General features: G+C 43.9%; 1 protein-coding gene across 16 annotated transcripts in view; it reads left to right on the plus strand.

Moving 5' to 3' along the window:
- LOC142488371 (uncharacterized) overlaps positions 1–18,670 on the plus strand; it is a 175,377-nt gene extending 156,707 nt beyond the window's left edge. For 4 of the 16 annotated variants that reach the window (XM_075588831.1, XM_075588830.1, XM_075588826.1 and 1 more), the window contains 3 exons: positions 12,634–12,769; positions 13,811–13,924; positions 16,886–18,670. In XM_075588831.1, the coding sequence (XP_075444946.1) occupies positions 12,751–12,769; positions 13,811–13,924; positions 16,886–17,901 (1,149 nt within the window). In that variant the 5' untranslated portion in view covers positions 12,634–12,750 and the 3' untranslated portion in view covers positions 17,902–18,670. Of the gene's footprint in view, positions 1–4,285; positions 4,364–5,149; positions 5,225–12,633; positions 12,770–13,592; positions 13,717–13,810; positions 13,925–16,885 lie in introns of all 16 variants that reach the window. The other 12 variants (XM_075588821.1, XM_075588822.1, XM_075588823.1 and 9 more) reach the window with 6 other exon arrangements.
- Positions 18,671–24,049: the final 5,379 nt, after the last annotated feature.

Raw genomic sequence — 24,049 nt, forward strand, 5'->3', positions numbered from 1 at the left:
GTGGAAAGTGAAGGGGGTGGGTGAATGTTGAGTGGAAGAGGGTCCCATAGGTAGGGAGAGATTCGTGAGAGGTTTAAATGGGAGAGATCAGATGGGCAAAAATAAGACAACCTTATTTATTTTTATTTATAAAACTGTTTTACCAGGAAGTAATACAGTGAGAGTTACCTCTCGTTCTCACGCATGTCCTGGGCACAGAGTTATGACGTGTGTTACAGGAAGTAATACAGTGAGAGTTACCTCTCGTTCTCACGCATGTCCTGGGCACAGAGTTATGACGTGTGTTACAGGCAGTAATACAGTGAGAGTTACCTCTCGTTCTCACGCATGTCCTGGGCACAGAGTTATGACATGTGTTACAGGCAGTAATACAGTGAGAGTTACCTCTCGTTCTCACGCATGTCCTGGGCACGGAGTTATGACATGTGTTACAGGAAGTAATACAGTGAGAGTTTCCTCTCGTTCTCACGCATGTCCTGGGCACGGAGTTATGACGTGTGTTACAGGAAGTAATACAGTGAGAGTTACCTCTCGTTCTCACGCATGTCCTGGGCACGGAGTTATGACGTGTGTTACAGGAAGTAATACAGTGAGAGTTTCCTCTCGTTCTCACGCATGTCCTGGGCACAGAGTTATGATGACAGATACATGGTTACAAATACGTAGTTACATTAAATGAACAGAAGTTATACAGTAATTTCATGGGCAGATAGAGTTGGAAAATTGGGTGCATCGGATAAAGGGCTGGTGAGTTTCAGACTGAAATAGAGCCGCTTGGGTAGCGTGTAAGAGACAGTAGGTGTGTAATGAGGTCAGAGGTGAGATATATGGAGGTGAGGAAGACTGTAACAAGATCAAAGCGTTATCACAAGTAAGGAGGAGATATGTGTCTTATTATCACCGTTTATTTGTAAAGGGCCAGCATATTCCGCAGCGCAGTACAATGGGGCACAGAGTTGTGTATAGTACATAAACCGTTGCATACAGAGGTAATGAGGGATTGCAGGCATTGTGATGGGGAGGCGGAGGTTGGCACATTTTCATTGGAGGTTGAGAGCAGAGACACGAGTTCTTTAGAGTTAGGCCAGGTCCCCGCTGGCTACTGCAGGGCCCGCTGCGAGGGGGGGGGCCGCCGCGTTGCGCCGACAGAAACTCCTGCTCTCAAGAAAATTGAGAGCAGGGGGCGCGCCGGAGCGCTAGGCCACGCCCCCGCGGTTCAGCCAATGAGGGCGAACCTGCCGGGTGACATCACGGCCATGCCCCCTTCACTGCCCCGTTACGTCCCCCTGCAGCTCTCTGCAGACCGGGGAATTCGGCCTTATCATGCACGCACACAGCGCAGGCAGCGGGACCGCAGCCTAAGTTAATTAACCTGCCCGGTACCCTTATATTAAAATATATATATATTTTTTTTTATGTTTACTTTATATATTATAGATTACAGTAATGTCTTCCTTTTTAAAGGGGCAATTCTATTGGGACCAATGTGAACTAATGCCGGTGACATGCGTATGGAGTCACATTTGGGCTATTGATGCCTCTTTTCTTATAAATCTAACACCTATAAGTATTGTGACCTCCTTTGTGAAGTCTGTATTTAAACACGGTGATGTGAGGCTTGGGAGGGGTTTGATTTCCTCTGGCTGCTCCCTTTTGTGTATTCAACAGGCGTTTACACAGCCAGAGCCCTCTCTCCCCTCCTTATCTGTGTGGGCTCAGGGTGAGATAAGGATAGAGAGAGCAGTTCTCTCCCCACTCAGAGGCTCCTGAGTAACTCATTCTGTCACTGATTATTTCCCAACATATGAAAGCAGACCAATCTTTTCCATCAGACGCTTACATTCTTTACAAATGCTGGTTTTCTGACCGGCTACGTGAGATTGCAGCTTTAGGGCTGTTCTATAGGGGGCGCGCTTGCTGCGCCGTGCGTGCGGCAGTTATAGTTGGCTGTGGTTAGTCAGACGTCCTATAATAGGGTTGCGCGCGCACGGCAGCGAGCGTGGAACCGGCCGACAGGGGGGAAGATGGGAAAAATAAAGATTTTGCGTCGCTACCGCCGCTGTGTGCGTGTGTGCGTGTGCGTGTGCGTGTGTAAAATATTAATAAATAATTTATTCTTACCAATGTATTTATTTATTAATTATAAACGTATTTATAGCACAATACACACACACATACACACACATACACACATACACACATACACACATACACACATATACATGTACACACAGTACTTCACTGTGGGGCTTATGCAGAGAGGTAAGTTAATTTCAATTTCGCCAGGTTTGTGGCAAAAATGTCCGCATTTAAACAGTTAGTGGCGAGAACTTGGCGGGCCAATTCAAATTCGCCAGACGTGTGGCGAGAAGCGTGATTTCGCCAACGCAAAAACATGCACGATTCCAGTAGCTCCGATGCGCATGTACGCGCCAATCGGAGCTACTAAATGGCGCGTTCGGGTGAAATTTTGCCCGCCAACAAAAGTTGGCTGTATTGTGGCCAAACACCGCGCGCCTCAGAATGGCGAGTTTCACGCCAAGTGAAACTCGCCTAATTAACAATCTCATGCACACCGCGCTACCGGAGTACCCTGCATAGGACAGAATTAAATGCCAATCCTGTGGCGAATTTAAGCCTTTCTGGTACGTACCTCTCTGCATAAGCCCCTGTGTCGCTCACAGCATACACAGAAAGTGTGCACGCACGGCCGCACACACGGCCGCACACACTATATTAGGTGCCTTAGCCCTTCCCTGTGTGCTTGTCTCTAGTAGCAAAATGCTTACCTAAGCTGACTTGTGTGCCTAACATAATGGCTGCCTTCAGCGGCGGATATTTTATATATGCCGGCCGGCTCCTTGCTGCAGCCCTCTTCCTCCTTCCGATTCGCAGCGTCAGATGGCGCCGTGGACGTCACCAAAGTGCCGTCACTCGGCGTCTTGTTGCCATGGTAATACGACGTCATGACGTCATTTCACCCCGTAGCGTCATGTTGCCACGTGGCGCCACGTTGGTGACGTTCGCAGTGTCATGTGACGTTGCGAATCGGAAGGAGGAGGAAGGCTGCGGAAGGAGGCGCCCGGCATATGCAAGTGCATTCCCATCAGGCCCGAGAGCGCGGCACGTGAATATGGGGGCGGACATTTTTGCCAACCACCAAGTTTTGCCGCCCTAGGCCCGGGCCTAACAGGGAATCTGCCACTGGCTGCCTATTAGTTTCAATCAATCCTTCAATCAGTGTAACTCATCAGCTACAATGTATCCTTATATTACTAAGGTAACATTATCTGTTGCTACAGTTTGCTGCTCAAACTGCTGGGATCATTGGCAACAAATGATCACAAACATGAATGTGTGTGTGTATATATATATTAACCCTGGCTGTGCTCAAAGCTGTGACCATGCAGCAAGTTTAAGCCTATAGGGAACCATGTTAAAAATGGTTATTGAGGCAAAAAGTGACACTGTGTGCTCATTTGCATGTCATTTCCCAGAATCCCTTGCTGCAGTGGAAGTGCTGTATGCTGGGTGATAATGGGGAAAGGCAGGGTTGCAGACCTGCCTAAGACATGCAGATTCGCACACAGCTATATTTGCATATATATATATATATATATATATATATATATATATATATATATATATATATATATATATATATATATATATATATATATATTGTCATTTTTATTCACACTGATACACATACACACTCTTTCTTCACTTGCTTTCAGTTACCCTTTGACACCTCCAGCCATAAATCTCATCCACACCGGGGGAAGGACCAGCACAGATAACATTCCAAGAGACACTGTTTTTAAGCATACCTTTTGCTTCATTCATTGTAACATCGCCGGAAGAAGAGATCAGTGTATCTCGAAAGCTCGCACAAATAAAAGCATTTCGTTAGCCACAGAACGGTATCATCTATTTATTTTTTATTATATATATATATATATATATATATATATATATATATATATATATATTTTATTTTTTTCATCCTTGTTAGAAATTGAAGCAAAGTGAGAAGATAAATGTTCAAACAATGTAGCCATTTGTTAAAGAAATATAAACTATGTCTTTAAGCAGCAAAACGTGAAAACTTATATGTTTAAAAATAAAAAAAGATATATTTATATTATTATGGTGGGTAAAAAAGTGACAAAAAACCCCCACCCAGGCTGTGCTATGCAGCAGGCATCAGCTCATAGGGGTTCGTGTCAATATGGACTTGAAGCAAAACGTGACCATTTGTGCTCATTTACATGTCATTTCCCAGAATCCCTTGCCGCAGTGGAAGCGCTGTATGCTTGGAGATAAAGATGAACAGAAGGGTTGCAGACCTGTCTTAAGAAATGTAAATGTGCTCTTCTTAATTGATTCTTTTCATTTGTGCTATTTTTATATACCCATACATAGATACATATATTCTGTAGTATTAAATACTTACTGCATTTTGTTTGTATTATTCAACTCTTAATGTCAGTTAAAGATGCCGTTTAAAAAAAAAAAAAAGTTGCCTTTTTCACCCACCATAACTTTAAAAAATATATATATATATTTCTATTCAATACAATCTAGACTGATAAGTAATTAGCTAAGTTGCCGATCGATCGCTGAAGCTTCATCTCTGGGGTTCACTAAAGGGCTGTCAGTGCAGCAGAAGAGGACCAAAGATGCAAGGTTCTGTGGGGAAGATCATGTGACCAGGCAGTCACTAGATACAATTGGTGCACTGCTAGAGAGAGGGCAGGACGCAAAAAGGGGTGTGCCAGAGCCTGTTTCAGAAGAGGAAAGGGATGTGACTTTGTAAATGGTTGCTATAGGAACCAAAAATGCTTGTTACATTAATATAATATATATTATTATTATTTTTCTTAATTGCAGCATTAGTACCTGACCTGGTTCTTACAATAATTGTGGCAGCTCCACGTACAGCATTGCTCTGTGTTTATAAAGATCTCACTCTGTTCATACACAGGCCCTGGTGCTGATCACAGACTGGGTGACAGAGGTCATTAGGGACGATTGTACAATCTTAGGGCAGGTTCACACAGAGGACACAGACATTACTTGCTGTGTGTTATTATTGTGGGTGTGATGGGTTCTTATAAATATATCCTATTGTTCTGTGGAATTGCAGGATGTTCCTGCCACGTACAAAGAGGCTGAATGTGAGAAACTGGCGGTCACTGAGAAGGAAGAAAGTCTTAGACAGGTCTGCAACCCCGCCATTCACCATTATCACCCAGCACACAGCACTTCCACTGCAACAAGGGATTCTGGGAAATGACATGAAAATGAGCACACAGTGCCACCTTTTGCTTCAAAACCATTCAACATGGTTCCCCTATATGCTTAAGCTTGCTGCATGGTCACAGCTTTGAGCACAGCCAGGGTTAAGATGCATAGCCAGCCAGTAAACCCACCCACACACAGACAGACTGTGTTTGTCACTTTTTTTACCCACCATAACATAACTAAGTATGGTAAAACCTATCCCTTGCTTCTTTTTTGCATAGCCAGTATAACCAACCCCACACTGAAGAAAGGTTGACACAATCTGTCTGTGGGTGGGTTTATATCAGAAAAAAGAAACACACAGCGCAATCCTATACAATGATCAATCTCAATATGTAAAATTAAACCGCATATATATCGGAAGGTAATAACCCTTACACTCTATCTATCCTTATTCCAGCCTGCTGCTGTTTAGGTCCACAGCTCCACAAAGCTGCAAATAGGTAGATGCAACAAGAATGACCTAGGTGCAAAGGGAGAAAAAAGGGGGGAAAACCATAGGGTAGTATGTACTGACTGGTAACACCTTTAAATGGTAAGATATGCACTCACAGTTAATAAGACTCAGTGTCTTTTACTCACTGAAAGGGAGCGGCTCAGTGAGTAGAAGACACTGACTGGCACTGAGAGTTTGAAGCAGGGGAGCCTGGTTCAATTCCCGGTGTCGGTTTCATGTGACCTTGTGCAAGTCACTTTATCTCCCTGTGCCTCAGGCACCAAAAAACATAGATTGTAAGCTCCACGGGGCAGTGACCTGTGCCTGCAAAATGTCTCTGTAAAGCGCTGCGTACAACTAGCAGCGCTATACAAAAACATGCTATTATTATTATATTATTATAAAGCAATATCAAGCCTTTTATCCTGGGATCTGGAAAAGAACACGATTTCCCAATCTTCCTCAGACTTCTTGGGATAATGCTTCAAGCAAATCACAAATGTCTGCAACAGGGTCCCAAGTACCTGTCCTCCGTCTCGTTGGTTGACCATGTACATATAGGGAAGGGAAGGGACACAGATATAGTGTAACTCTGTTTTAATGGTACTTGGGACCCTGTTGGAGACTTTTGTGAATTGCTTGAAGCATTATCCCAAGAAGTCTGAGGAGGATTGGGAAATCGTGTTCTGTTCCAGATCCCAGGGTGGATAAAAGGCTTGATATTGCTTTATTAACTGAGTGTGCATATCTTACCATTTAAAGGTGTTACCAGTCAGTACATACTACCCTATGGTTTTTTTTTCTTCCCCTTTTTTTTCGCTCTGTGTCTAGGTCGTGTGTGTGTGTGTATCTGTACCGTGTTAGTCGAGCTTAATAATGGCACTCAAATGAAGCTAATTAGCCACCGAACGGTTTCGTCTATTCATTTCCCTCTCTAGCAGTGCACCAATTGTATTACCAGCCTCAGTATGTCTCTAACTCTATTCATATATCTCCATCTCTCCTTCTTTCACCACTTCTCTGTTCACATGAACTCCTTTCTTACCTGCGTCCTCTGACACCACACAGCTATATCCCCTGCCCTAAAACACTCCCCTACAAATAATCCTCACACATCCTCTTTCTGTCCATGCTTCTCCTCCTTGCTTCTGGGGATCTCTCTCCCAATTCTGGTCCCTGCCTTATTTCTACATGCTCTTGTCCTCGCCTGCCAAATGTAACCTCTACTCCTGGTGTCAACACCTCCAACCTCATACCCATCCCCTGCCACCCTCCCTCCTCTCTCCCTTTCTCCTGTGCCCTTTGGAATGCCCGCTCCCTCTCTAACAAGTTCCTCTCCGTGCATGACTTTTTTCTCTTTCACTCTCTGCTCCTATTTGCTATAACTGAGACCTGGCTCACTCAGTCTGACTCTGCTTTGGAAGCTGCCCTCTCTAATGGTGACCTTTCTCTCTCCCGCACTCTGCACCCTGATGGCAGGGGTGGAGGCGTGGGGCTCCTGCTCTCCTCTCTCTGCCGTTACCGAACCCTTCCTATTCCTCCCTCTCTTGCTTTTCCCTCATTTGAGACTCACACTGTCCAGATCTTCTCTCTCCCTGTCCATGTGGCGGTCATCTATCGCCCACCTACTTCTACTCATCCCCCGTCTGCCTTTCTCTCTCACTTTGAATCCTGGCTCTCTTTCTTTCTCTCCTCAGACTCCCCTGTTCTTCTCCTGGGGGACTTCAATTGCCACATTGAAGACCCCTCTCTCCCTTGGGCTTCCCGCTTTCTCTCTCTAACTTGTTCTTTTGGTCTTCAACAGTGGACTGTAGCCAGCACCCACAAGGATGGCCACTACCTAGACCTGGTCTTCACAAAAAAAAATTCTCTCACTGGTTTCTCCATTTCCCCTTTTCCTCTCTCTGACCATCACCTCATCTCATTTTGTCTCTCTCACTTCTCCCCCTCTCCATCTACCCCTCGTTTCTGCAGAAACCTGCGCTCTATTAACCTACCAGCTTTTAAGTCAACTGTACGCTCCTCCCTCTCTAATTTCAGCCCTGCTGCAGACCCTGACAACCTGGTCAGGAACTACAACTCTGCCTTATCCTCCTCTCTTGATCTACATGCGCCCGCTTTCTCTCTGCCGTTCTCGCCCTTCTAACCCCAGACCCTGGTTAAATTCCCACACGCGCATGCTGCGTTCCTCCACTCGTTCCTCTGAACGCCTCTGGAGGAAATCTCATTCTCTCGCAGACTTCCTTCACTACAAATTTATGTTGGCCTGTTTCAATTCTGGCCTCTCTCAGGCTAAACAAACCTACTTTTCTTCACTAATTAACACGCACAAGTCTAACCCATGGCTACTCTTCTGTCTTTGACCCTCTTCAGACCACCCTCGATTGCCTCCTCTTCTTCCTCCATCTCACCCCAGGACTTTGCTGACTATTTTTTAAGGAAAATGCGGAATCCATATGTCAGAACATCCCCTCTGTTGCCTCCTCCCATCCCACCTCCTGCCTTCCTTGACTCTTTTTCCGCTGTCTCGGAGGAGGATGTGTCACTGCTGATCTTCTCTTCTCCCTCTACCACCTGCCCTTTGATCCCATTCCCTCCCATCTCCTAAAACCTCTTTCTCCTTCTATAATCCTTACACTCACATGATTTTTAACTCTTCCCTCTACTCTGGTACCTTTCCCTCCTTCAAACATGCAATAGTTATACCATTACTCAAAAACAGCAAGCTTGACCCTACCTGTCTTTCTAACTATCGACCTGTCTCCCTCCTGCCTTTTGCCTCCAAACTCCTTGAACGTCTTGTATTCTCTCGATTGCTATATTTTCTCAACACCTATTCTCTCCCAGACCCTCTATAATCTGGTTTCCGCACTGCTCACTCCACTGAAACAGCCCTCACTAAAATAACTAATGACCTCCGTGCTGCCAAAGACAGAGGTCATTACACTCTGCTCATACTACTTGACCTCTCTGCAGCATTTGACACCGTGGACCACCCTCTTCTCCTTCACATTCTCCATACTCTTAGTATTCGTAACAAAGCTCTATCCTGGATCTCCTCTTACCTCTCCCATAGTACTTTCAGTGTCTCTTTTGCTAACACCTCCTCCTCTATTGATCTCTCTGTGGGGGTACCCCAGGGCTCTGTCCTGGGACCTCTTCTCTTTCCTCTGTACACGCGCTCTCTAGGTGACCTAATAACATCTTTTGGGTTTCATTATCACCTCTACGCTGACGACACACATACTTTTCAACACCCGACCTTACACCTGCTGTACAAACCAAAGTTTATGAATGTCTCTCTGCTATATCATCCTGGATGGCCCTCCGCCGCCTTAAACTCAACATGGCTAAAACAGAGCTCCTCGTACTTCCTCCCAAACCTGGCCCTACTACCTCCTTCCACATTACTGTTGGAACTACCATCATTCACCCAGTAGCCCAAGCACGCTGCCTAGGGGTCACACTCGACTCCTCTCTCACATTCGCCCCTCACAGTCAAAACATTTCTAAAACCTGTCGCTTTTTCCTCCGCAATATAACAAAGATACGCTCTTTCCTCTGTTACTCGACTGCTAAAACTCTGACTCAGGCCCTCATTCTCTCCCGTCTTGATTACTGTAACTTCCTGCTGTCCGGCCTTCCTGCCTCTCACCTGTCTCCCCTACAATCTATCCTAAACGCTGCTGCCAGAATCACTCTACTCTTTCCTAAATCTGTCTCCGCGTCTCCCCTGCTGAAATCACGCTCCTTTCAAATCTCACATCTTGCACTCAATTCTCCTCCTCACTTTTAAAGCTTTACACTCTTCTGCCCATCCCTACATCTCAGCCCTAATTTCTCGCTATGCACCATCCCGACTCTTGCGTTCTTCTCAAGGATGTCTTCTTTCTACCTCCTTTGTATCTGAAGCCCTCTCCCGCCTTAAACCTTTCTCCCTGACTGCCCCACACCTCTGGAATGCCCTCCCCCTCAGTACCAGACTAGCACTCTCTCTATCCACCTTTAAGGCCCACCTTTTAGACACACTTGCTTAAAGAAGCATAGAATAGCACTGTGGATGATACTATACATGATACATAAAGCTTGGCCCCCTGCAGAAGCACTTACCTGAACTCCCTCCAATGTCTTTGTACATTCTCCCCACCAATTAGATTGTAAGCTCTTCAGAGCAGGGACTCCTCTTCTACAAAGTTACTTTTATGTCTGAAGCACTTACTATTTGTTAATTATATGATTATCACATGTATTATTGCTGTGAAGCGCTATATAAATAAAGACGTGTGTGTGTGTTACAACTGTATGCTCATCTGCATGTCTTAGGCAGGTCTGCAACCCCGCCTTTCACCATTATCACACAGCACTTCCACTGCAGCAAGGGATTCTGGGGAATAACATGCAAATGAGCACACAGTGCCACTTTTTGCATTAAAAACCATTTTTAACATGGTTCCCTATAGGCTTAAGCTTGCTGCATGGTCACAGCTTTGAGCACAGCCAGGGTTAAGGTGCATACCCAGAAAACCCACCCACCTACAGACAGCTGTTTCGACCTTTATGGGTCTCATAAGTGTGGGGTTGGTAAACTGGGTATGCAGAGAAGCTAAAGGATGGGGTAAAAAAAGTGACACAAACTTTTACTTTTACTTTAACTTAACTCAGTATGGTAAACCCCATCCTTTAGCTTCTCTGCATACCCAGTTTACCAACACCACACTTATGAGACCCATAAAGGTCGAAACAGCTGTGGGTGGGTGGGTGGGTTTTCTGGGTATGCACCTTAACCCTGGCTGTGCTCAAAGCTGTGACCATGCAGCAAGCTTAAACCTATAGGGAACCATGTTAAAATGGTTTTTAATGCAAAAAGTGGCACTGTGTGCTCATTTGCATGTCATTCCCCAGAATCCCTTGCTGCAGTGGAAGTGCTGTGTGCTGGGTGATAATTGTGAAAGGCGGGGTTGCAGACCTGCCTAAGGCTAAGGCCCCGCTCCCAGAGTCAGCGCACCTGCGCTGCTGACAGGCGGTGCGCTGAGATACACAGACCGCGATCTGCGGTCTGTAGGGAGCGGGAGCCGGAGCGGGAGGTGGGAGGTTTGATCGGGAGGGGGGGGCGTGGCTTGAGCGGAGGGACCCGCTACTCTCCCCCCCCTCCCTCCACGGACTCGGGCTGGAGCTGGAAGGTAAGTTTAAACACACACACGCAGGCACTCATTCATACACGCGCACACACACACACAGGCGCACACACAGGCAGGCACTCACACACTCATACACACACACACACGCGCACACAGGCAGGCACTCGGGCACACACACACACAGACAGGCACTCACGCACTCAGACACATACACACACAGACAGGCACGCACTCAGACACACACACAGAGAAAGGCACTCACCTGCTTTCACTCCACACTCCTCCCCGCTCCCCGAAGCCTCTCCTCCTCCCGAAGCCTCCCCTCCCCATTGGCTCACAGCCACACACGTCACGCGTCAACGCTAGGAAACACCATTCTCTGGTGTCTCCAGCGGCTGACGCGCTACAGCGTGTAGTGCTCTGTGCAGCCAGGGGGGACCGGGACCAGCTCGCGAGGATTCCCCTGCTGGTGGGGAACTCGCGACCCGCCGCCCGCGCCAACGAGCGCAGCGGGACCGAGGCCTAAGACATGCAGATGAGCATACAGTTGTATTTACATTTGCATATTTGCTTTGCTGTGGAGGGTTTTTGTCACCATAACTTAACTGTGTGTACACACACACACACACACACACACACACACACACAGCGCTTAGATGGATAGTGAGCAACACCAATATCCAATTGATCAGATATTGTATATATATTAAAACGATACTATAATTGACCGTATAAGTCAACAACTAAAAATGATATTATAAAAACAAGAATTAATTAATGTTCATATATGTATATATAAATGAATTGTCTGATGTCTAACTGTAACATTAAATATACACTTATTAAATGAAAGACCATGTGATACTTAAGTCTCTATCATACTATATCTATGGTATAAAAATTAAACCAATATTGGGAGTACAAATTTATGTGTGTATACCCAGAGGGGACTCACAGATACCATGGGTAGAAAGCTACAGATAAATACCAATCTACACAATGGGAAATAAATTCCAAATGTCCTTTTAGGACATCCTTTAAGGGAGGAATGAATTAGGTGTGGTAGAAATGATACTTATGAGTCCTTTGATAAAATGTCCAATTTGATCTTGCACACTGGATTCAGGCTGCCTCCTTTGTGGCCTCAACGACCCTTTACCTACAGTACCTAGAAAAAAAAGAAAAGCGCCCGATCCTAGTGCAATATGTTAAAAAAATATATATAAATTTTAATATCCGAGATTCACAAATGAACACTCACAAACAAATGTTAATAAAAGGCGTGTTATGAGTATATACTCATGCTCCAACGATCCGTGACTGTATCTCTGCTGTTCGTCAAAGCTGCACGCCACGATTCTCCGCGCCAGCAGGAGCTTGCGACGTCTGTCCTCGGTGAAAGTATCCTCCGACAGCACACCACAGGCGTATGTGGATCCGGTTGGGGAATCAATTCTGCATGGCACCAGTCAATGTGGGCCTCTTGCAGTCTATCGCGGAGCAGCGCCAAGACTTGTAAATCATGTATGACTATTGCACTAGGATCGGGCGCTTTTCATTTTTTTTATATATATATATATTTTTTTTTTTATTATTATTTTAAAACTTATTTCGTTGTGCTACGTGGTGCCGTTTCTGATATTTCAATGCTTCTGACATACAAACAAATGGAAAACGGAATCCAATTTAGGATTATAGTATAGATTATGGTCCAATAAAAGTGATCATACCAATGATTTGTTTTTCCTTAAGTTTCATATAGACCCAGCCATGCTTCTGATGGATCTCGGGCACAGCTGATACACAGTAACTGTGGATCACGGAGCCTCCTATCTCAGCACCTGCAGAGGAGCGCTGCTCACTACCAGCATGGATCCACACGGGTTAAGTGAGTAGAGGAGATATTTTGCTGGTGGCGGTAGGGTCAGCCTGACAAGCACATTAAAGGTTAAGCCGAACAGTTGCCCCACTTGTCAAGATGAATGCCTGAGTTAGTCTAAAATGTCCGACCTGTATTGTGTCCCCTGAAATAATTTATTCCCAGTGTGTAATGGGGAATATATTTGTATGACTCCTTCGTGTGCTGGGCAAGAAAATCACTTGGCCAGCCAGCCTACAATGGAATTTGGGCCTGCTATGTGGATTGGGTGAACTGCTTGGGACACTGGAGCAGTGGAGAGTGGTGTTTACTCGGGCAGGGGAAACAGTCACTCCAAAAGAGGAGCCATTGTTCATCCCGACCCTGAGGTGCCTATCTCTGCAGGCGACAAAAGCCCGGCACTGGGAACCTTTTGTAGGGTATGAGCCCCACTGGCACGGTTCCCATTGGGCGGTTTGAATTTCACCTCCCCCCCCCTTAAGCCGTCCCTGTGGGCTGTCTTAGAGCACTGTCCCCGCCCATGGCTCTGTGATTGGCCGGTACATAGCATCCTTGTTCCGATTGGTCGGCACTCGGTCTTCTATAGTTTTAGATCCCGGCCACAGTTCCACAGAGTTTTGAAATTGCTAGCATCCCTATGGTACTGAGGTATCCAAAGACTGTGTGTGTGTGTGTGTGTGTGTGTGTGTGTGTGTGTGTGTGTGTGTGTGTGTGTGTGTGTGGCGCGCATCCTGGGTAAGCCAACCAAAGTGGCACCCCCCGCCAGTATAACCCCTGTTTTGGTGAGTGTAAATCTAAAGCTGTGTATTCTGTTGCTCTTGTTTTGCTCCAGCCAAAATAAATCTGAAAAATTGTCCTGGTTTTCCGTGACAGCCATCAGCAACTAGGATGTAATGTTCCTGAAATTCAAAGACCTTTACTGTCCGAGGCGCTAGTAACACGTTGCTTTAGAACCGGTATTATATTATACACGTATTAGCGGCGGTGATATCACAGGAAGAGCCCCCACTCCCAGCTTCACATGATGGATTCTCCTTTTCTTGTTGGCAGGTTCCCCGGTGATTGTACCCGAGACGCTCGAGATTAAGACGGAGAAAGAAGAGTCGGACACTGAGGAACTTCTGACCACAATAAAGAGTGAAATTATTACGTTTACTGTTGATGGTGAGTATCCTAAAATCCTGTTGTGTTCCTCCAAGACGGCCGTGTTATAATATGTATGGTCCCCTTCAGGAAATATTCAGGGTTAATTACCACCTAGTACTGATTCATTAGTACTGCTGGGTGGACATGAAGGTCTGAAACAAACACATGCAGCAGAGAGAGCCTGGTCCTACACTCTCCAATAATCCACAGGACCACAAAGAGACTGGAGATATCTTCTTATTCAACCAGCAGCTTATTCACCTTTTCAGCTTCTTGATTGACTTACAGCTTCTTATTTGTAACCCAAAGAATTTCAGGGGTTACTACATAATGTAGGAAGAGATATGATGCCCAGTGATAGGAACATCTCAGCAGGCAATTATTCATCATTATAAACACCGACTATACAATTGGGGTGCTCCTGTTAGTGATAAAATACACCCCCAGTGATATGTAACTAATATCAATTGTTAATGAATATAATTTATAACAATAAGGTAGCTTCACATATATGTGCTAACTAAAATGGTGTATGTGACACAAATATACCAATACAAAATAATAAAATGTGCAAGTGACTAAAATAAATATCAGTGATACTGCTGCTCAAACCCTCAATAGAACGGTTTAGTTCTTCTAGTTTGTGGATAAGTTTCAGGAAAGGGGAGCACGGTATCAGCCCGCGGAGCCAGACAAGAAAACATACATACAATAGTGTAATACAGTCTTCGCTCGGGTGTGGGATCTGTAAATTACTAGTAGAAACTACTCACATTTTCCTTAAAATAAACAGGCAAAATCCATACAGTGGCAACACCAACAGCAGTATTCTCTAGAGGTGCAGTAGTATTCAGCCGAATTAGGGACAACGGAGAGAGAATACGATGTGCAAAAGGGATTTATAGGGTAAAACAGATAAAATCTTACAGAGCATGATAAGTGGGAACATGATAATTTGAGCTCCAGGGACACCGTACTCCCCGGAATACTAACATCGGAAGGTGATGCCGGAATCTCAATCCTGATTAAAGTGACCACGACACATGGGCCAATAGGAAGCCACAAGGGATGACATCACGGCTTCCTATTGGCCTGCGAGACCATTTTAAATAGATTTTTTTTCACTGCCTAGCTGGTGCTGTTACCGGCAGCCTCTGCAGATGTAAGTATCTCAGAGAGCAGGGGGTCCACAGAGATGAATAAATGTGGTTCAGCTCCAGCGACCCCCTGCTTTTAAACCTAATAAAAATAAACCTCCACCCCAAGGGGTACAGTCACTTTAACTCATAAGTGCAACGGTCTCTTGATGTAGTAGTAGTAGTATTAATAATAATAGCATGTTCTTGGATAGCGCTGCTAGTTTTACGTAGCACTTTACAGAGACATTTTGCAGACACAGGTCCCAGCCCCGTGGAGCTTACAATCTTATGTTTTTGGTGCCTGAGGCACAGGGAGATAAAGTGACTTGCCCAAGGTAACAAGGAACTTGACACCGGGAATTGAACCAGGCTCCCCTGCTTCAAACTCCGTGCCAGTCAGTGTCTTTACTCACTGAGCCGCTCCTTCTTCCTTGTGATGTATATAAATCCCTTCCATAATTCAACATTCTTCAGACATTTCACTCATATATTCCTGGGTCTCTTGTTATCTGTAAACCTCTTTAATAATAATAATAATATGTGTAGGGTCATGGATGATAATTTCACCTGAAGTAACACTTCTATGTTCACTCATTAAAAAAAAAATATTCTCAGTTTCACCCTGTGTAAAATATGCTGCATTCCCTTTTAGTGTCACATATGAAAAGATTTTGCCAATTAGTCCGCGAACTATAATATTTTAATTTCAATGATGTGACCATTAATAGCATATGGAGTAGAAGTCGTCATCTTCTTCAAAATCAGGACGTAAAAACACATGGAAATGATGGGAAATTTTGAAATTTAAAAGAAAATATTGAACACAGCCTCGCTGCGGTTCAATGATATCAGGAAGAAGCCAAGAAGTAGAATACACAAAAGCGCTTTTACCATATATTAGAACGAATACATTATTGCATCGATACCTGTAACATTGTGACACACATTGGATGCAAAAGTCCTTTTTGTGGCTGGCAAAATTTAACTACATTTTAAAAAGGGCATTTTCCACCGGGATTATAATCGGTAAAATATAGTAGCCTAAAAAGGTTAAACTCATAGAAACAAAACTCGGCTACTTATTTCATTTATACAAATTGAAATGCATGTGCTAGAAGTGACTACTAATTTGATGCCAAGTTCTTTTTGGGCCAGGCAAAACTCGGCTGTATTTCATTACAGGTGTTACCCACTGTGGCTATGACCTGTACAATTCAGTAATTGGCTCGATGTGGATTCAGCAGCTTCATGTACAGTTTATGTAAAGTGCACTCCAGCTGTATTGACTCAAATACGTTGTGGGCATTTCAAAACACAACCGGTATCTTATGTTTTTCTACATTATGTGTAAACCATGAGAAATAAATGATTCAAAAAGGACTTAACCTCTGAAATCCTTTGGTTTACGAATGAGAAGCTTTGAAGTGAATAAGAGACTGACTTCCATCTCGTCACACGGTTAATACATTTTCAAGTGGCCCATCAAGTAGAGACTGATATCTTATTATAAAGGGAAATTTGGTGTTCAGTGATAATCCTTATTATTTTTTTTCCTCGTAATTCCTTTTTTTTATGTGAATGGTTTGGAATGTGTGCAATCTTTTCTTTCCCATTGTCTGATCTTGTTTGTGGCACTTATTGTAATTCCCTGAACTATATTGTCTCTCTTGTAAAGCACTGTGTGTACTACATACATACATACATACATACATACATACATACATACATACATATTGTATAGAATAGAAGTTTACACAAATACAAATTATATATGTATCATTTAATGGACCATTCTTCTTTTTTTTTTTTTGTTTGTTTGTTTTGTTTACTTCGATTTTAGATCATTTTTTGAATGAGAAGCAAGACTGGCGTTCTGATATTTCCAGAAAATGTTTGACTCCTCGAAGCCCAGAAATGACAAACACTAACGATCCCTGTGACACAGTGGACACGTCCAAGGAACCATTGCAAGAGGATGATGAATTTACAGAGCTTGTACAGCACACAGCAGAGACTGACTCTGAGTGTGGGTCAAGCACAGTATGTGAGACAGAGTCTACAAGAAGCCGTGGAGCTCGGCTTTATATCTGTTGTGACTGTGGGAAAAGCTTCTCGCGTCATAGGGACCTGCTCACACACATGCGCATCCACACTGGGGAAAAACCTTTTGCATGTTCAGAGTGTGGAAGACGGTTCAGTGACGTTAAGAGCCTCCGCAAACACAAGCGGATTCACACTGGGGAGAAACCCTTTACCTGTACAGAATGTGGGCGAAGCTTTTGTCAGAAGGGGAACCTCCTTTCACACCAGAGGATTCATACAGGAGAGAAACCATTTGATTGTACAGTGTGTGGGAAAAGTTTCACACGAAAGCACCACCTTTTTGCACACCAGCATATCCACACAGGGGAGAAGTCCTTTGCTTGTTCAGAGTGCGGGAAGAAATTCAGTCAAAAGAGGGACCTCCTTACACACCAGTGGATTCATACAGGGAAAAAACCTTTTGCTTGTTCAGAGTGTGGGAAACAATTCAATCAGAAGAGGAGCCTTGTCGCACACTATCAGATTCACACAGGGGAGACACCTTTCACATGTACAGAGTGTGGGAAGAGCTATTCTCATAAAATCAGCCTCCTCGCACACCAGATGATTCACACAGGGGAGAAACCTTTTGCATGCCCAGAGTGTGGGAAACAATTTGGCAATAAAGGGAATCTCCTTAGACACCAGCGTATTCACACAGGGGAAAAACCTTTTACATGTTCGGAATGTGGAAAAAACTTTTCTCAAAAAGTAAACCTTCTCACACACCAGAGTGTTCACACAGGGAAGAAAGATTGTGTGTGTGTTGAGTAAGGAAAATCCTGTTATAAGGAAGTTGAACCTCATTATACACCAGTGTTCACATTGGTAAGAAGCCTTTTGTGGTTCAAAGTGGGAAATTCTTCATGCTGCAGGAAAACAGCACACACCGGCGTGTGCACATGGCAATGAAGCCTACTGCCCGTACCCAGTGATGGGAAAGGTTTTCACATACACTGATTCATTAAGCTCTGATAGGGTTGTTGTTTCATTGTAATCCCCAGGATGAGAGGCCCTACAAAACAATAGCGTGTTAATAAGGGGAGAATGTTTTCTCTGGTGTTAAGGGTGGGAGCCAGTTTTTCCACACAAGGGTTCACATACATCACAGAACTGATGAAGGGTAGAAGCCCGTTATCTGAACAAAGTGTATGGAGAACTTCCAAAAAACAAGGAGCTTCACTAAAGGATGACAGAATATACTGCTGTCTGGCACTGGCAAACCAGAGACAAAGCATGAAACTTCTGGGACTTTAAAACAAGTAAAGTTTTAAAAAAAAAAAGGGCAGTCGGACGTGAAGTGACCAGATTTGATACATAAGCTGTCCTCTAGTGAGTGATAACCAGTATATTTGGTGGCCCATCATCATCTTGTTTCCTTAAAGATAGAAGTGTGAGGTACAGTATGAGGAGTTCACACTTTTTTTTAATTTTTTTTAAAAAAAAGCGCTTTGTATAATCCTTTTGTTTAGGATTGGTTTATTCCGACAGAAAAGACAAACGAGCTACATCAAACTTGTGTGAAAATTAAAGATTTCTTTCTAGTGACTCAGTTTTGTGTCGATTTTAGATCATTTTAATAGTTCATATAATCATTTGAATGACAGTAAATTGAGTTGTTTTTCCTTATCACACATGGAATAGCAAATTAACCGCCTCTGCCAATATATCACACAATGTAAAACAATACTATGTGTGACTAAAGTTCACAATTTTATTTATTTTCCATGGTGGGTCCCCCAGAGCTGATCTGCGCTATTCTTGGCTCGAAAGGATCCCCCCCATAAAATCAAGTAATAGAACGTGAAATCAAAGATGTCCCACGGGAAGACATGATGTCATGCTGTGATGATATAGCAACTTCCTATGGGCGTGTGGGAGGGAGATTTGGATGGCAGACATACTGACTTCCCAAGAGAGGCCAGAAACACCAGCACACGAAGGGTTAATATCTCTGGAACAATCCGTTCAAATTCTTCACACGCAGCCACATCTCAATGCAGAAAAGATGCAATCTGATATTTTCCATGTGCGGTAATAACGGCGTGCTTACTATAGCGAGAAAGGATTACATATAATAATAATAATACATGCGAGTATCTGGTTTCCTGGTTTTCTCCTGCGTGCTGCCATGTTCAGTGTTTTTGTATCTTTTCTCCTATCCATCTGGCAGATTTTCTGAGATTTGAACATTTGGTAACTCACAAGAGGGGGTGCGTAGATGGGTGGGATTTTCATACTAGAGTTAAACGTGAGGTTTTTTTTTGCCAGTGGTGGATCATCACTGTGAGACGTCACAGCTGGATCATTAATACCATTTCCTTTGTCAGCAAGTTGTGGGGGAGCTGAAATACAGTATGAAATAATAATACAGTCTGATAGTTGGAACTTCTAGTGCCATAAACCATATCACCAACGTGGCAACATGGCGCTCTTCTACTTTCAAATAATAATTAAAAAAAAGAACAAAGTCATACTTAAATATTTTGTGGCAGCCTGGTCAATGCGGCACATTTCCAACATTCTAACTATCGCCTTACTTACGTAGTTGCATAGTAGATGAGGTTGAAAAAAGACCTGCATCCATCGTGTTCAACCTATGCTAAATTTAGATGACAGATACTTTATCCTATATTTGTAGTTACAATATACTGATCCAGAGGAAGGCAAACAAAAAAACCCCAGTGTCATGTCATCCAATGATATCTCATAAGGGGAAAATAAAATAAATTCCTTCGTGACTTCAAGTAATGGCAAAACGATTTCTCCCTTGATTAACATCATTACCACGTTTTAGGGGGAAAAAATTGGTTTATCCCTATATACCTTTCTAAATAGGATGTCCACACTATTGTATCTGCCATCACAGTCTCCATGGGTAATGAATTCCATATTGTAACTGCCCTTACTGTAAATAACAATTTCCTTTTGTTGCTAGTGCTATCTCCTACCCTCCAACCTTAAGAGACAAACCTGTGTTGTTTGTACTTCCTTGAGATGAATAGTTATTTTAAAAGAATTGTCCCGAATATATTTGGATATAGTTATCATATCCCCTCTTTTCTAATGTAAACAAATCTAATTTAGCCTATCCTCATAAGTTAAGATTGTCCATCCCCTTTATTAATTTGGTGGCTCTTCTCTGCACTCTCTCTAGTCCCATAATGTCTTTTCTTAGGATTGGTGCCCAAAATTGTACTCCATATTCAAGGTGTGGTCTTACTAGTGCTTTGTAAAGGGGCATAGTTATGTTTACTTCCCTTCCATCCATTGCCCGTTTTTGATGCAAGATAAGATCTTGTTTGCCTTTGCAGCTACTGCATGACATTGGGCACTATTGCTAAGCCTGCTGTCTACAAGCACTCCTAAATCCTTCTCTATCAAGGATTCCCCTAATTTATCCCCATTTAATTTGTAAGTTGCCTGCTTATTCTTGCTTCCCAAATGCATAACCTTACATTTATCTGTATTAAACCTCATCTGCCATTTACCAGCCCAAGTTTCCAGTCTCTCCAAGTCCTTCTGCTCTGATTTTTACTACCTTATACCAAGGGTGCCCAAAATGGGGGGGCGCAAGATTTTTCTTGGGGAGCGCGGGCGGTTGCAGAGGACCCACGTTCTTCCCCCAGGCATTTAATTAAATGCCAGGGGATCGCGTGAGGCCCTGCAACACTCCACTTACTGGGATTCAGCCGTCTGAGTGACACGTCACCATGCCAACGCGGCATCAAATGACGCTGCGGGGCCATGTGACGTCACGTGACTTGTGGCGTCATTTGACGCGTGTCAAAACCCGCAGTGTCATTTGACGCAGGTACAAGGTGGGGTGGGGGGTGGGGGCGCGAGAGCCGGGGAAGGGAAGACGTGGGCGCAGCTTCAAAAGTTTGCGCTCCCTTGCCTTACAAAATTTTGTGTCATCAACAAAGATGGAGACTTTGTTCTCAATGTCAAGGTCATTAATAAACCAGTTAAAAAGCAGGTGTCCCAGTACCGATCCCTGAGGTACTCCACTTACAACTTTAGCCCAACCTGAAAAAGTTCCATTTATGACAACCCTCTGTTGTCTGTCCTTCAACTAGTTTTCAATACAGGTCCAAATTTTTTTTACTGAGTCCAAATTGCTTTATTTTGTACACCAACCTCTTGTGTGGAACCGTATCAAAAGCCTTTGCAAAATCTAAGTAGACCCCATCAACTGCATTACCCTGGTCTAAATTCCTACTTGCCTCCTGTGATGGTGAGGGGTAAGCAGGCTCACTAATAAAGGTTAAACCCGTTTGGTTACCTCTGATCCATGTATTGGGGTTCAGGAGTGTCAGCTCTTGAGCCCAGTGATTGTATATTCATTGTGAATAATTATGCAACAACGAATTGATGTGTTTTTACCTTTCCAGGAGTGCCAGCAAGTACAGATTGCTAGGCTATGAGTTTCAAGGGGGGGTTTACGGAGAAAGTCTTGTCAGAATACGTCTAGCTAGTCAGGGTCCAGAGTTGCTGGATACCCCAAAAATTCACCCGAGAATCGCGTCGGATTCCTGGATACATATAGGCACATTGCTCCGGCAAAATCTCCCCTTGAAAACGTTTTCGCGACTCACCGCTAGGATTCCCTGCTTCAGCACAGACCAGAAAGGTAAATGGGGCATACGGATGTGAGTTGTCCCTGGAATGGTCAAGGGGTCCCTAGATAAAGAGGGGGTGCCCAGTTAATGCCTAGGTCACCCAGAACCCAGTATAGGGGTTCTGGGAGTGCTCCAACCATAGATAAGGTTGTGAGGAGTTTTAAAGTCCAAGTCCAGTATATAGTGTGTGGGGAATATGGCTGGTAAGAAATAAAGTGCAGCTTCTTATTCTATTCCCCATAACAAGAAGACTTGGGAAAGTATCAAATGTATATTTTATTAAACAGTGTTTAAAATACATATATGCTTGTGCACGGTATAATGAGCTGGGTCTTTCCTTACCGATGTTCAGGGTGAGTCACTGGGATACCAGCTTGATGCCACTGTGTCTACCCAGACATCGGATATGGAAGCCTCAGAGGTTGCCAGGTGTGAAGAACATTTGGACAGGAGGTTCAGGCATGAGGACCCATGTCCCGGGATGAATGGAAGTTCTCAAGATTACCATTTGCCTCCCCAGACTGAGGAGCCTAAACCAGCGGGTGGCTTCTGAGTACCAAGTGGCTGAGGTGCCAATCTTGTGCATGCCCTTGGCTGATGCAGAAGATCCGCTTGCCCGGCTTCAGAAGACTGACATTGCTCTGATTGGCTGGTAGGAAATTTCCCACGCTGGGATTGGCTGTAGTATTTCATGAATGAATTTTGAAATACTATAAGAATCCCTCAGCCAATCCGGAGAGCGGATTCTAAGCAACAGAACATCAGCGGCAAATTTGAATGTACCAAAAGATGCTCTCAGAGAAATAGCGAGCCGGCTTCAGACATTCCAAGGCAGAATATTTTCTAAGTCCCACTTTTTGCGGCCAAGTTCTGAGAATTCAACATACCTTTTGCGGCTAGTATTGCAAGCCGAATTTAGCTCCAGGACATTTGGAGCTTACTCCCGGTTAATGGATTTCAGCACCTCCGGAAGAAAGAGAGCGGTGGCGTCAGGAACTTCATGCCGATTTGAGTTTCGGGCCAAGTCCCAGTCAACTAAAGACTTTGGTTTTTCATTCATTTCAACCAGGAAAGTCTAGTTTTGTAGCCCCTGTAAGTGTGTCTTTCTCATGTAGTTTGTGTTATACTGTCTTTGCCTATTTTAAGTGAATGAACCGTAATTTATTAAATTAACTCGTTCTGCTCAGTGTTATGATCCCAGTATAAAGGTGTAAATGTCTGGTCTCCTGTGACACCTCCTCAAAGACACTTATACGGTTTGTTTGGCATGATCTATCCTTCATAAATCCATGCTGACTATTACTAATAATTTTGTTATCCATTAGGTATTCCTGAATATTATCCCATACTAAACCTTCAAGTAGCTTCCCCACTATTGAAGTCAGGCTTACAGGTCTGCAATTCCCTGGTTGTGATCTAGCTCCCTATTTAAATATAGGCACCAGGTCTGCTTTACACCAGTCTTGTGGTACTGAGCCTGTGGAAATGGAGTCCTTGAATATTAAATGTAATGGTTTGGCTATTACTGAACTTAACTCCTTGAGAACTCTTGGATGTATGCCATCGGGGCAAGGGGCCTTATTTACTTTCATTTTATCAAGCCGCCTATGAACTTCGTCAGTTAACCAATTGTTAATTAATATGGAGGTTGTGGCTTCCTCCTGCAGCACTACTCTTGGATGTATGCCATCGGAGCCAGGTGCCTTATTTACTTTAATTTTTTCAAGTCGCTTATGAACTTCTTCCTCAGTTAACCAATTGTTCATTAATATGGAGGTTGTGGCTTCCTCCTGCGGCACTACTATTGAACTTGATTCTTTCCTGGTAAATACAGAGGCAAATAATTTGTTTAATACCTCACCTTTTTCCTTATCTCCAATAATCTGCCTGCCCATCTCACACTGAAAGGGTCCCATATTTTATTTTCTAATCTTTTTGTTATTAAGGTACTTGGATAACTTTTGTAGGATTGATCTTACTTTCTATTGCAATCCTTTTTTTCATTTTCAATTTTTGCTAATTTGATTGCCCTTTTGCAACTTTTGTTACATTCCCTTTAATTCTGATACGATGCCTCCGTCCCTTCAGACATTTAAGAATTTAAACGCCTTCCTCTTCTTTTCCATTTCCTCCCCTACCTGTTTGTTTAGCCACATTGGTTTAGCCCTGTCCCACATTAAACCCTTTTCACTGACTGCCTGTGAGGGTTTGGCACGCCGTCCTCGCCGTGTTCCTCACTTAACTACAGCTCCGACGGGTCCCCCCGCAGCACACACTCACCCTCTCACCGGAACGCCGGT

The sequence above is a fragment of the Ascaphus truei genome, chromosome 2, assembly GCF_040206685.1.
Source record: "Ascaphus truei isolate aAscTru1 chromosome 2, aAscTru1.hap1, whole genome shotgun sequence".
Lineage (NCBI taxonomy): Eukaryota > Metazoa > Chordata > Amphibia > Anura > Ascaphidae > Ascaphus > Ascaphus truei.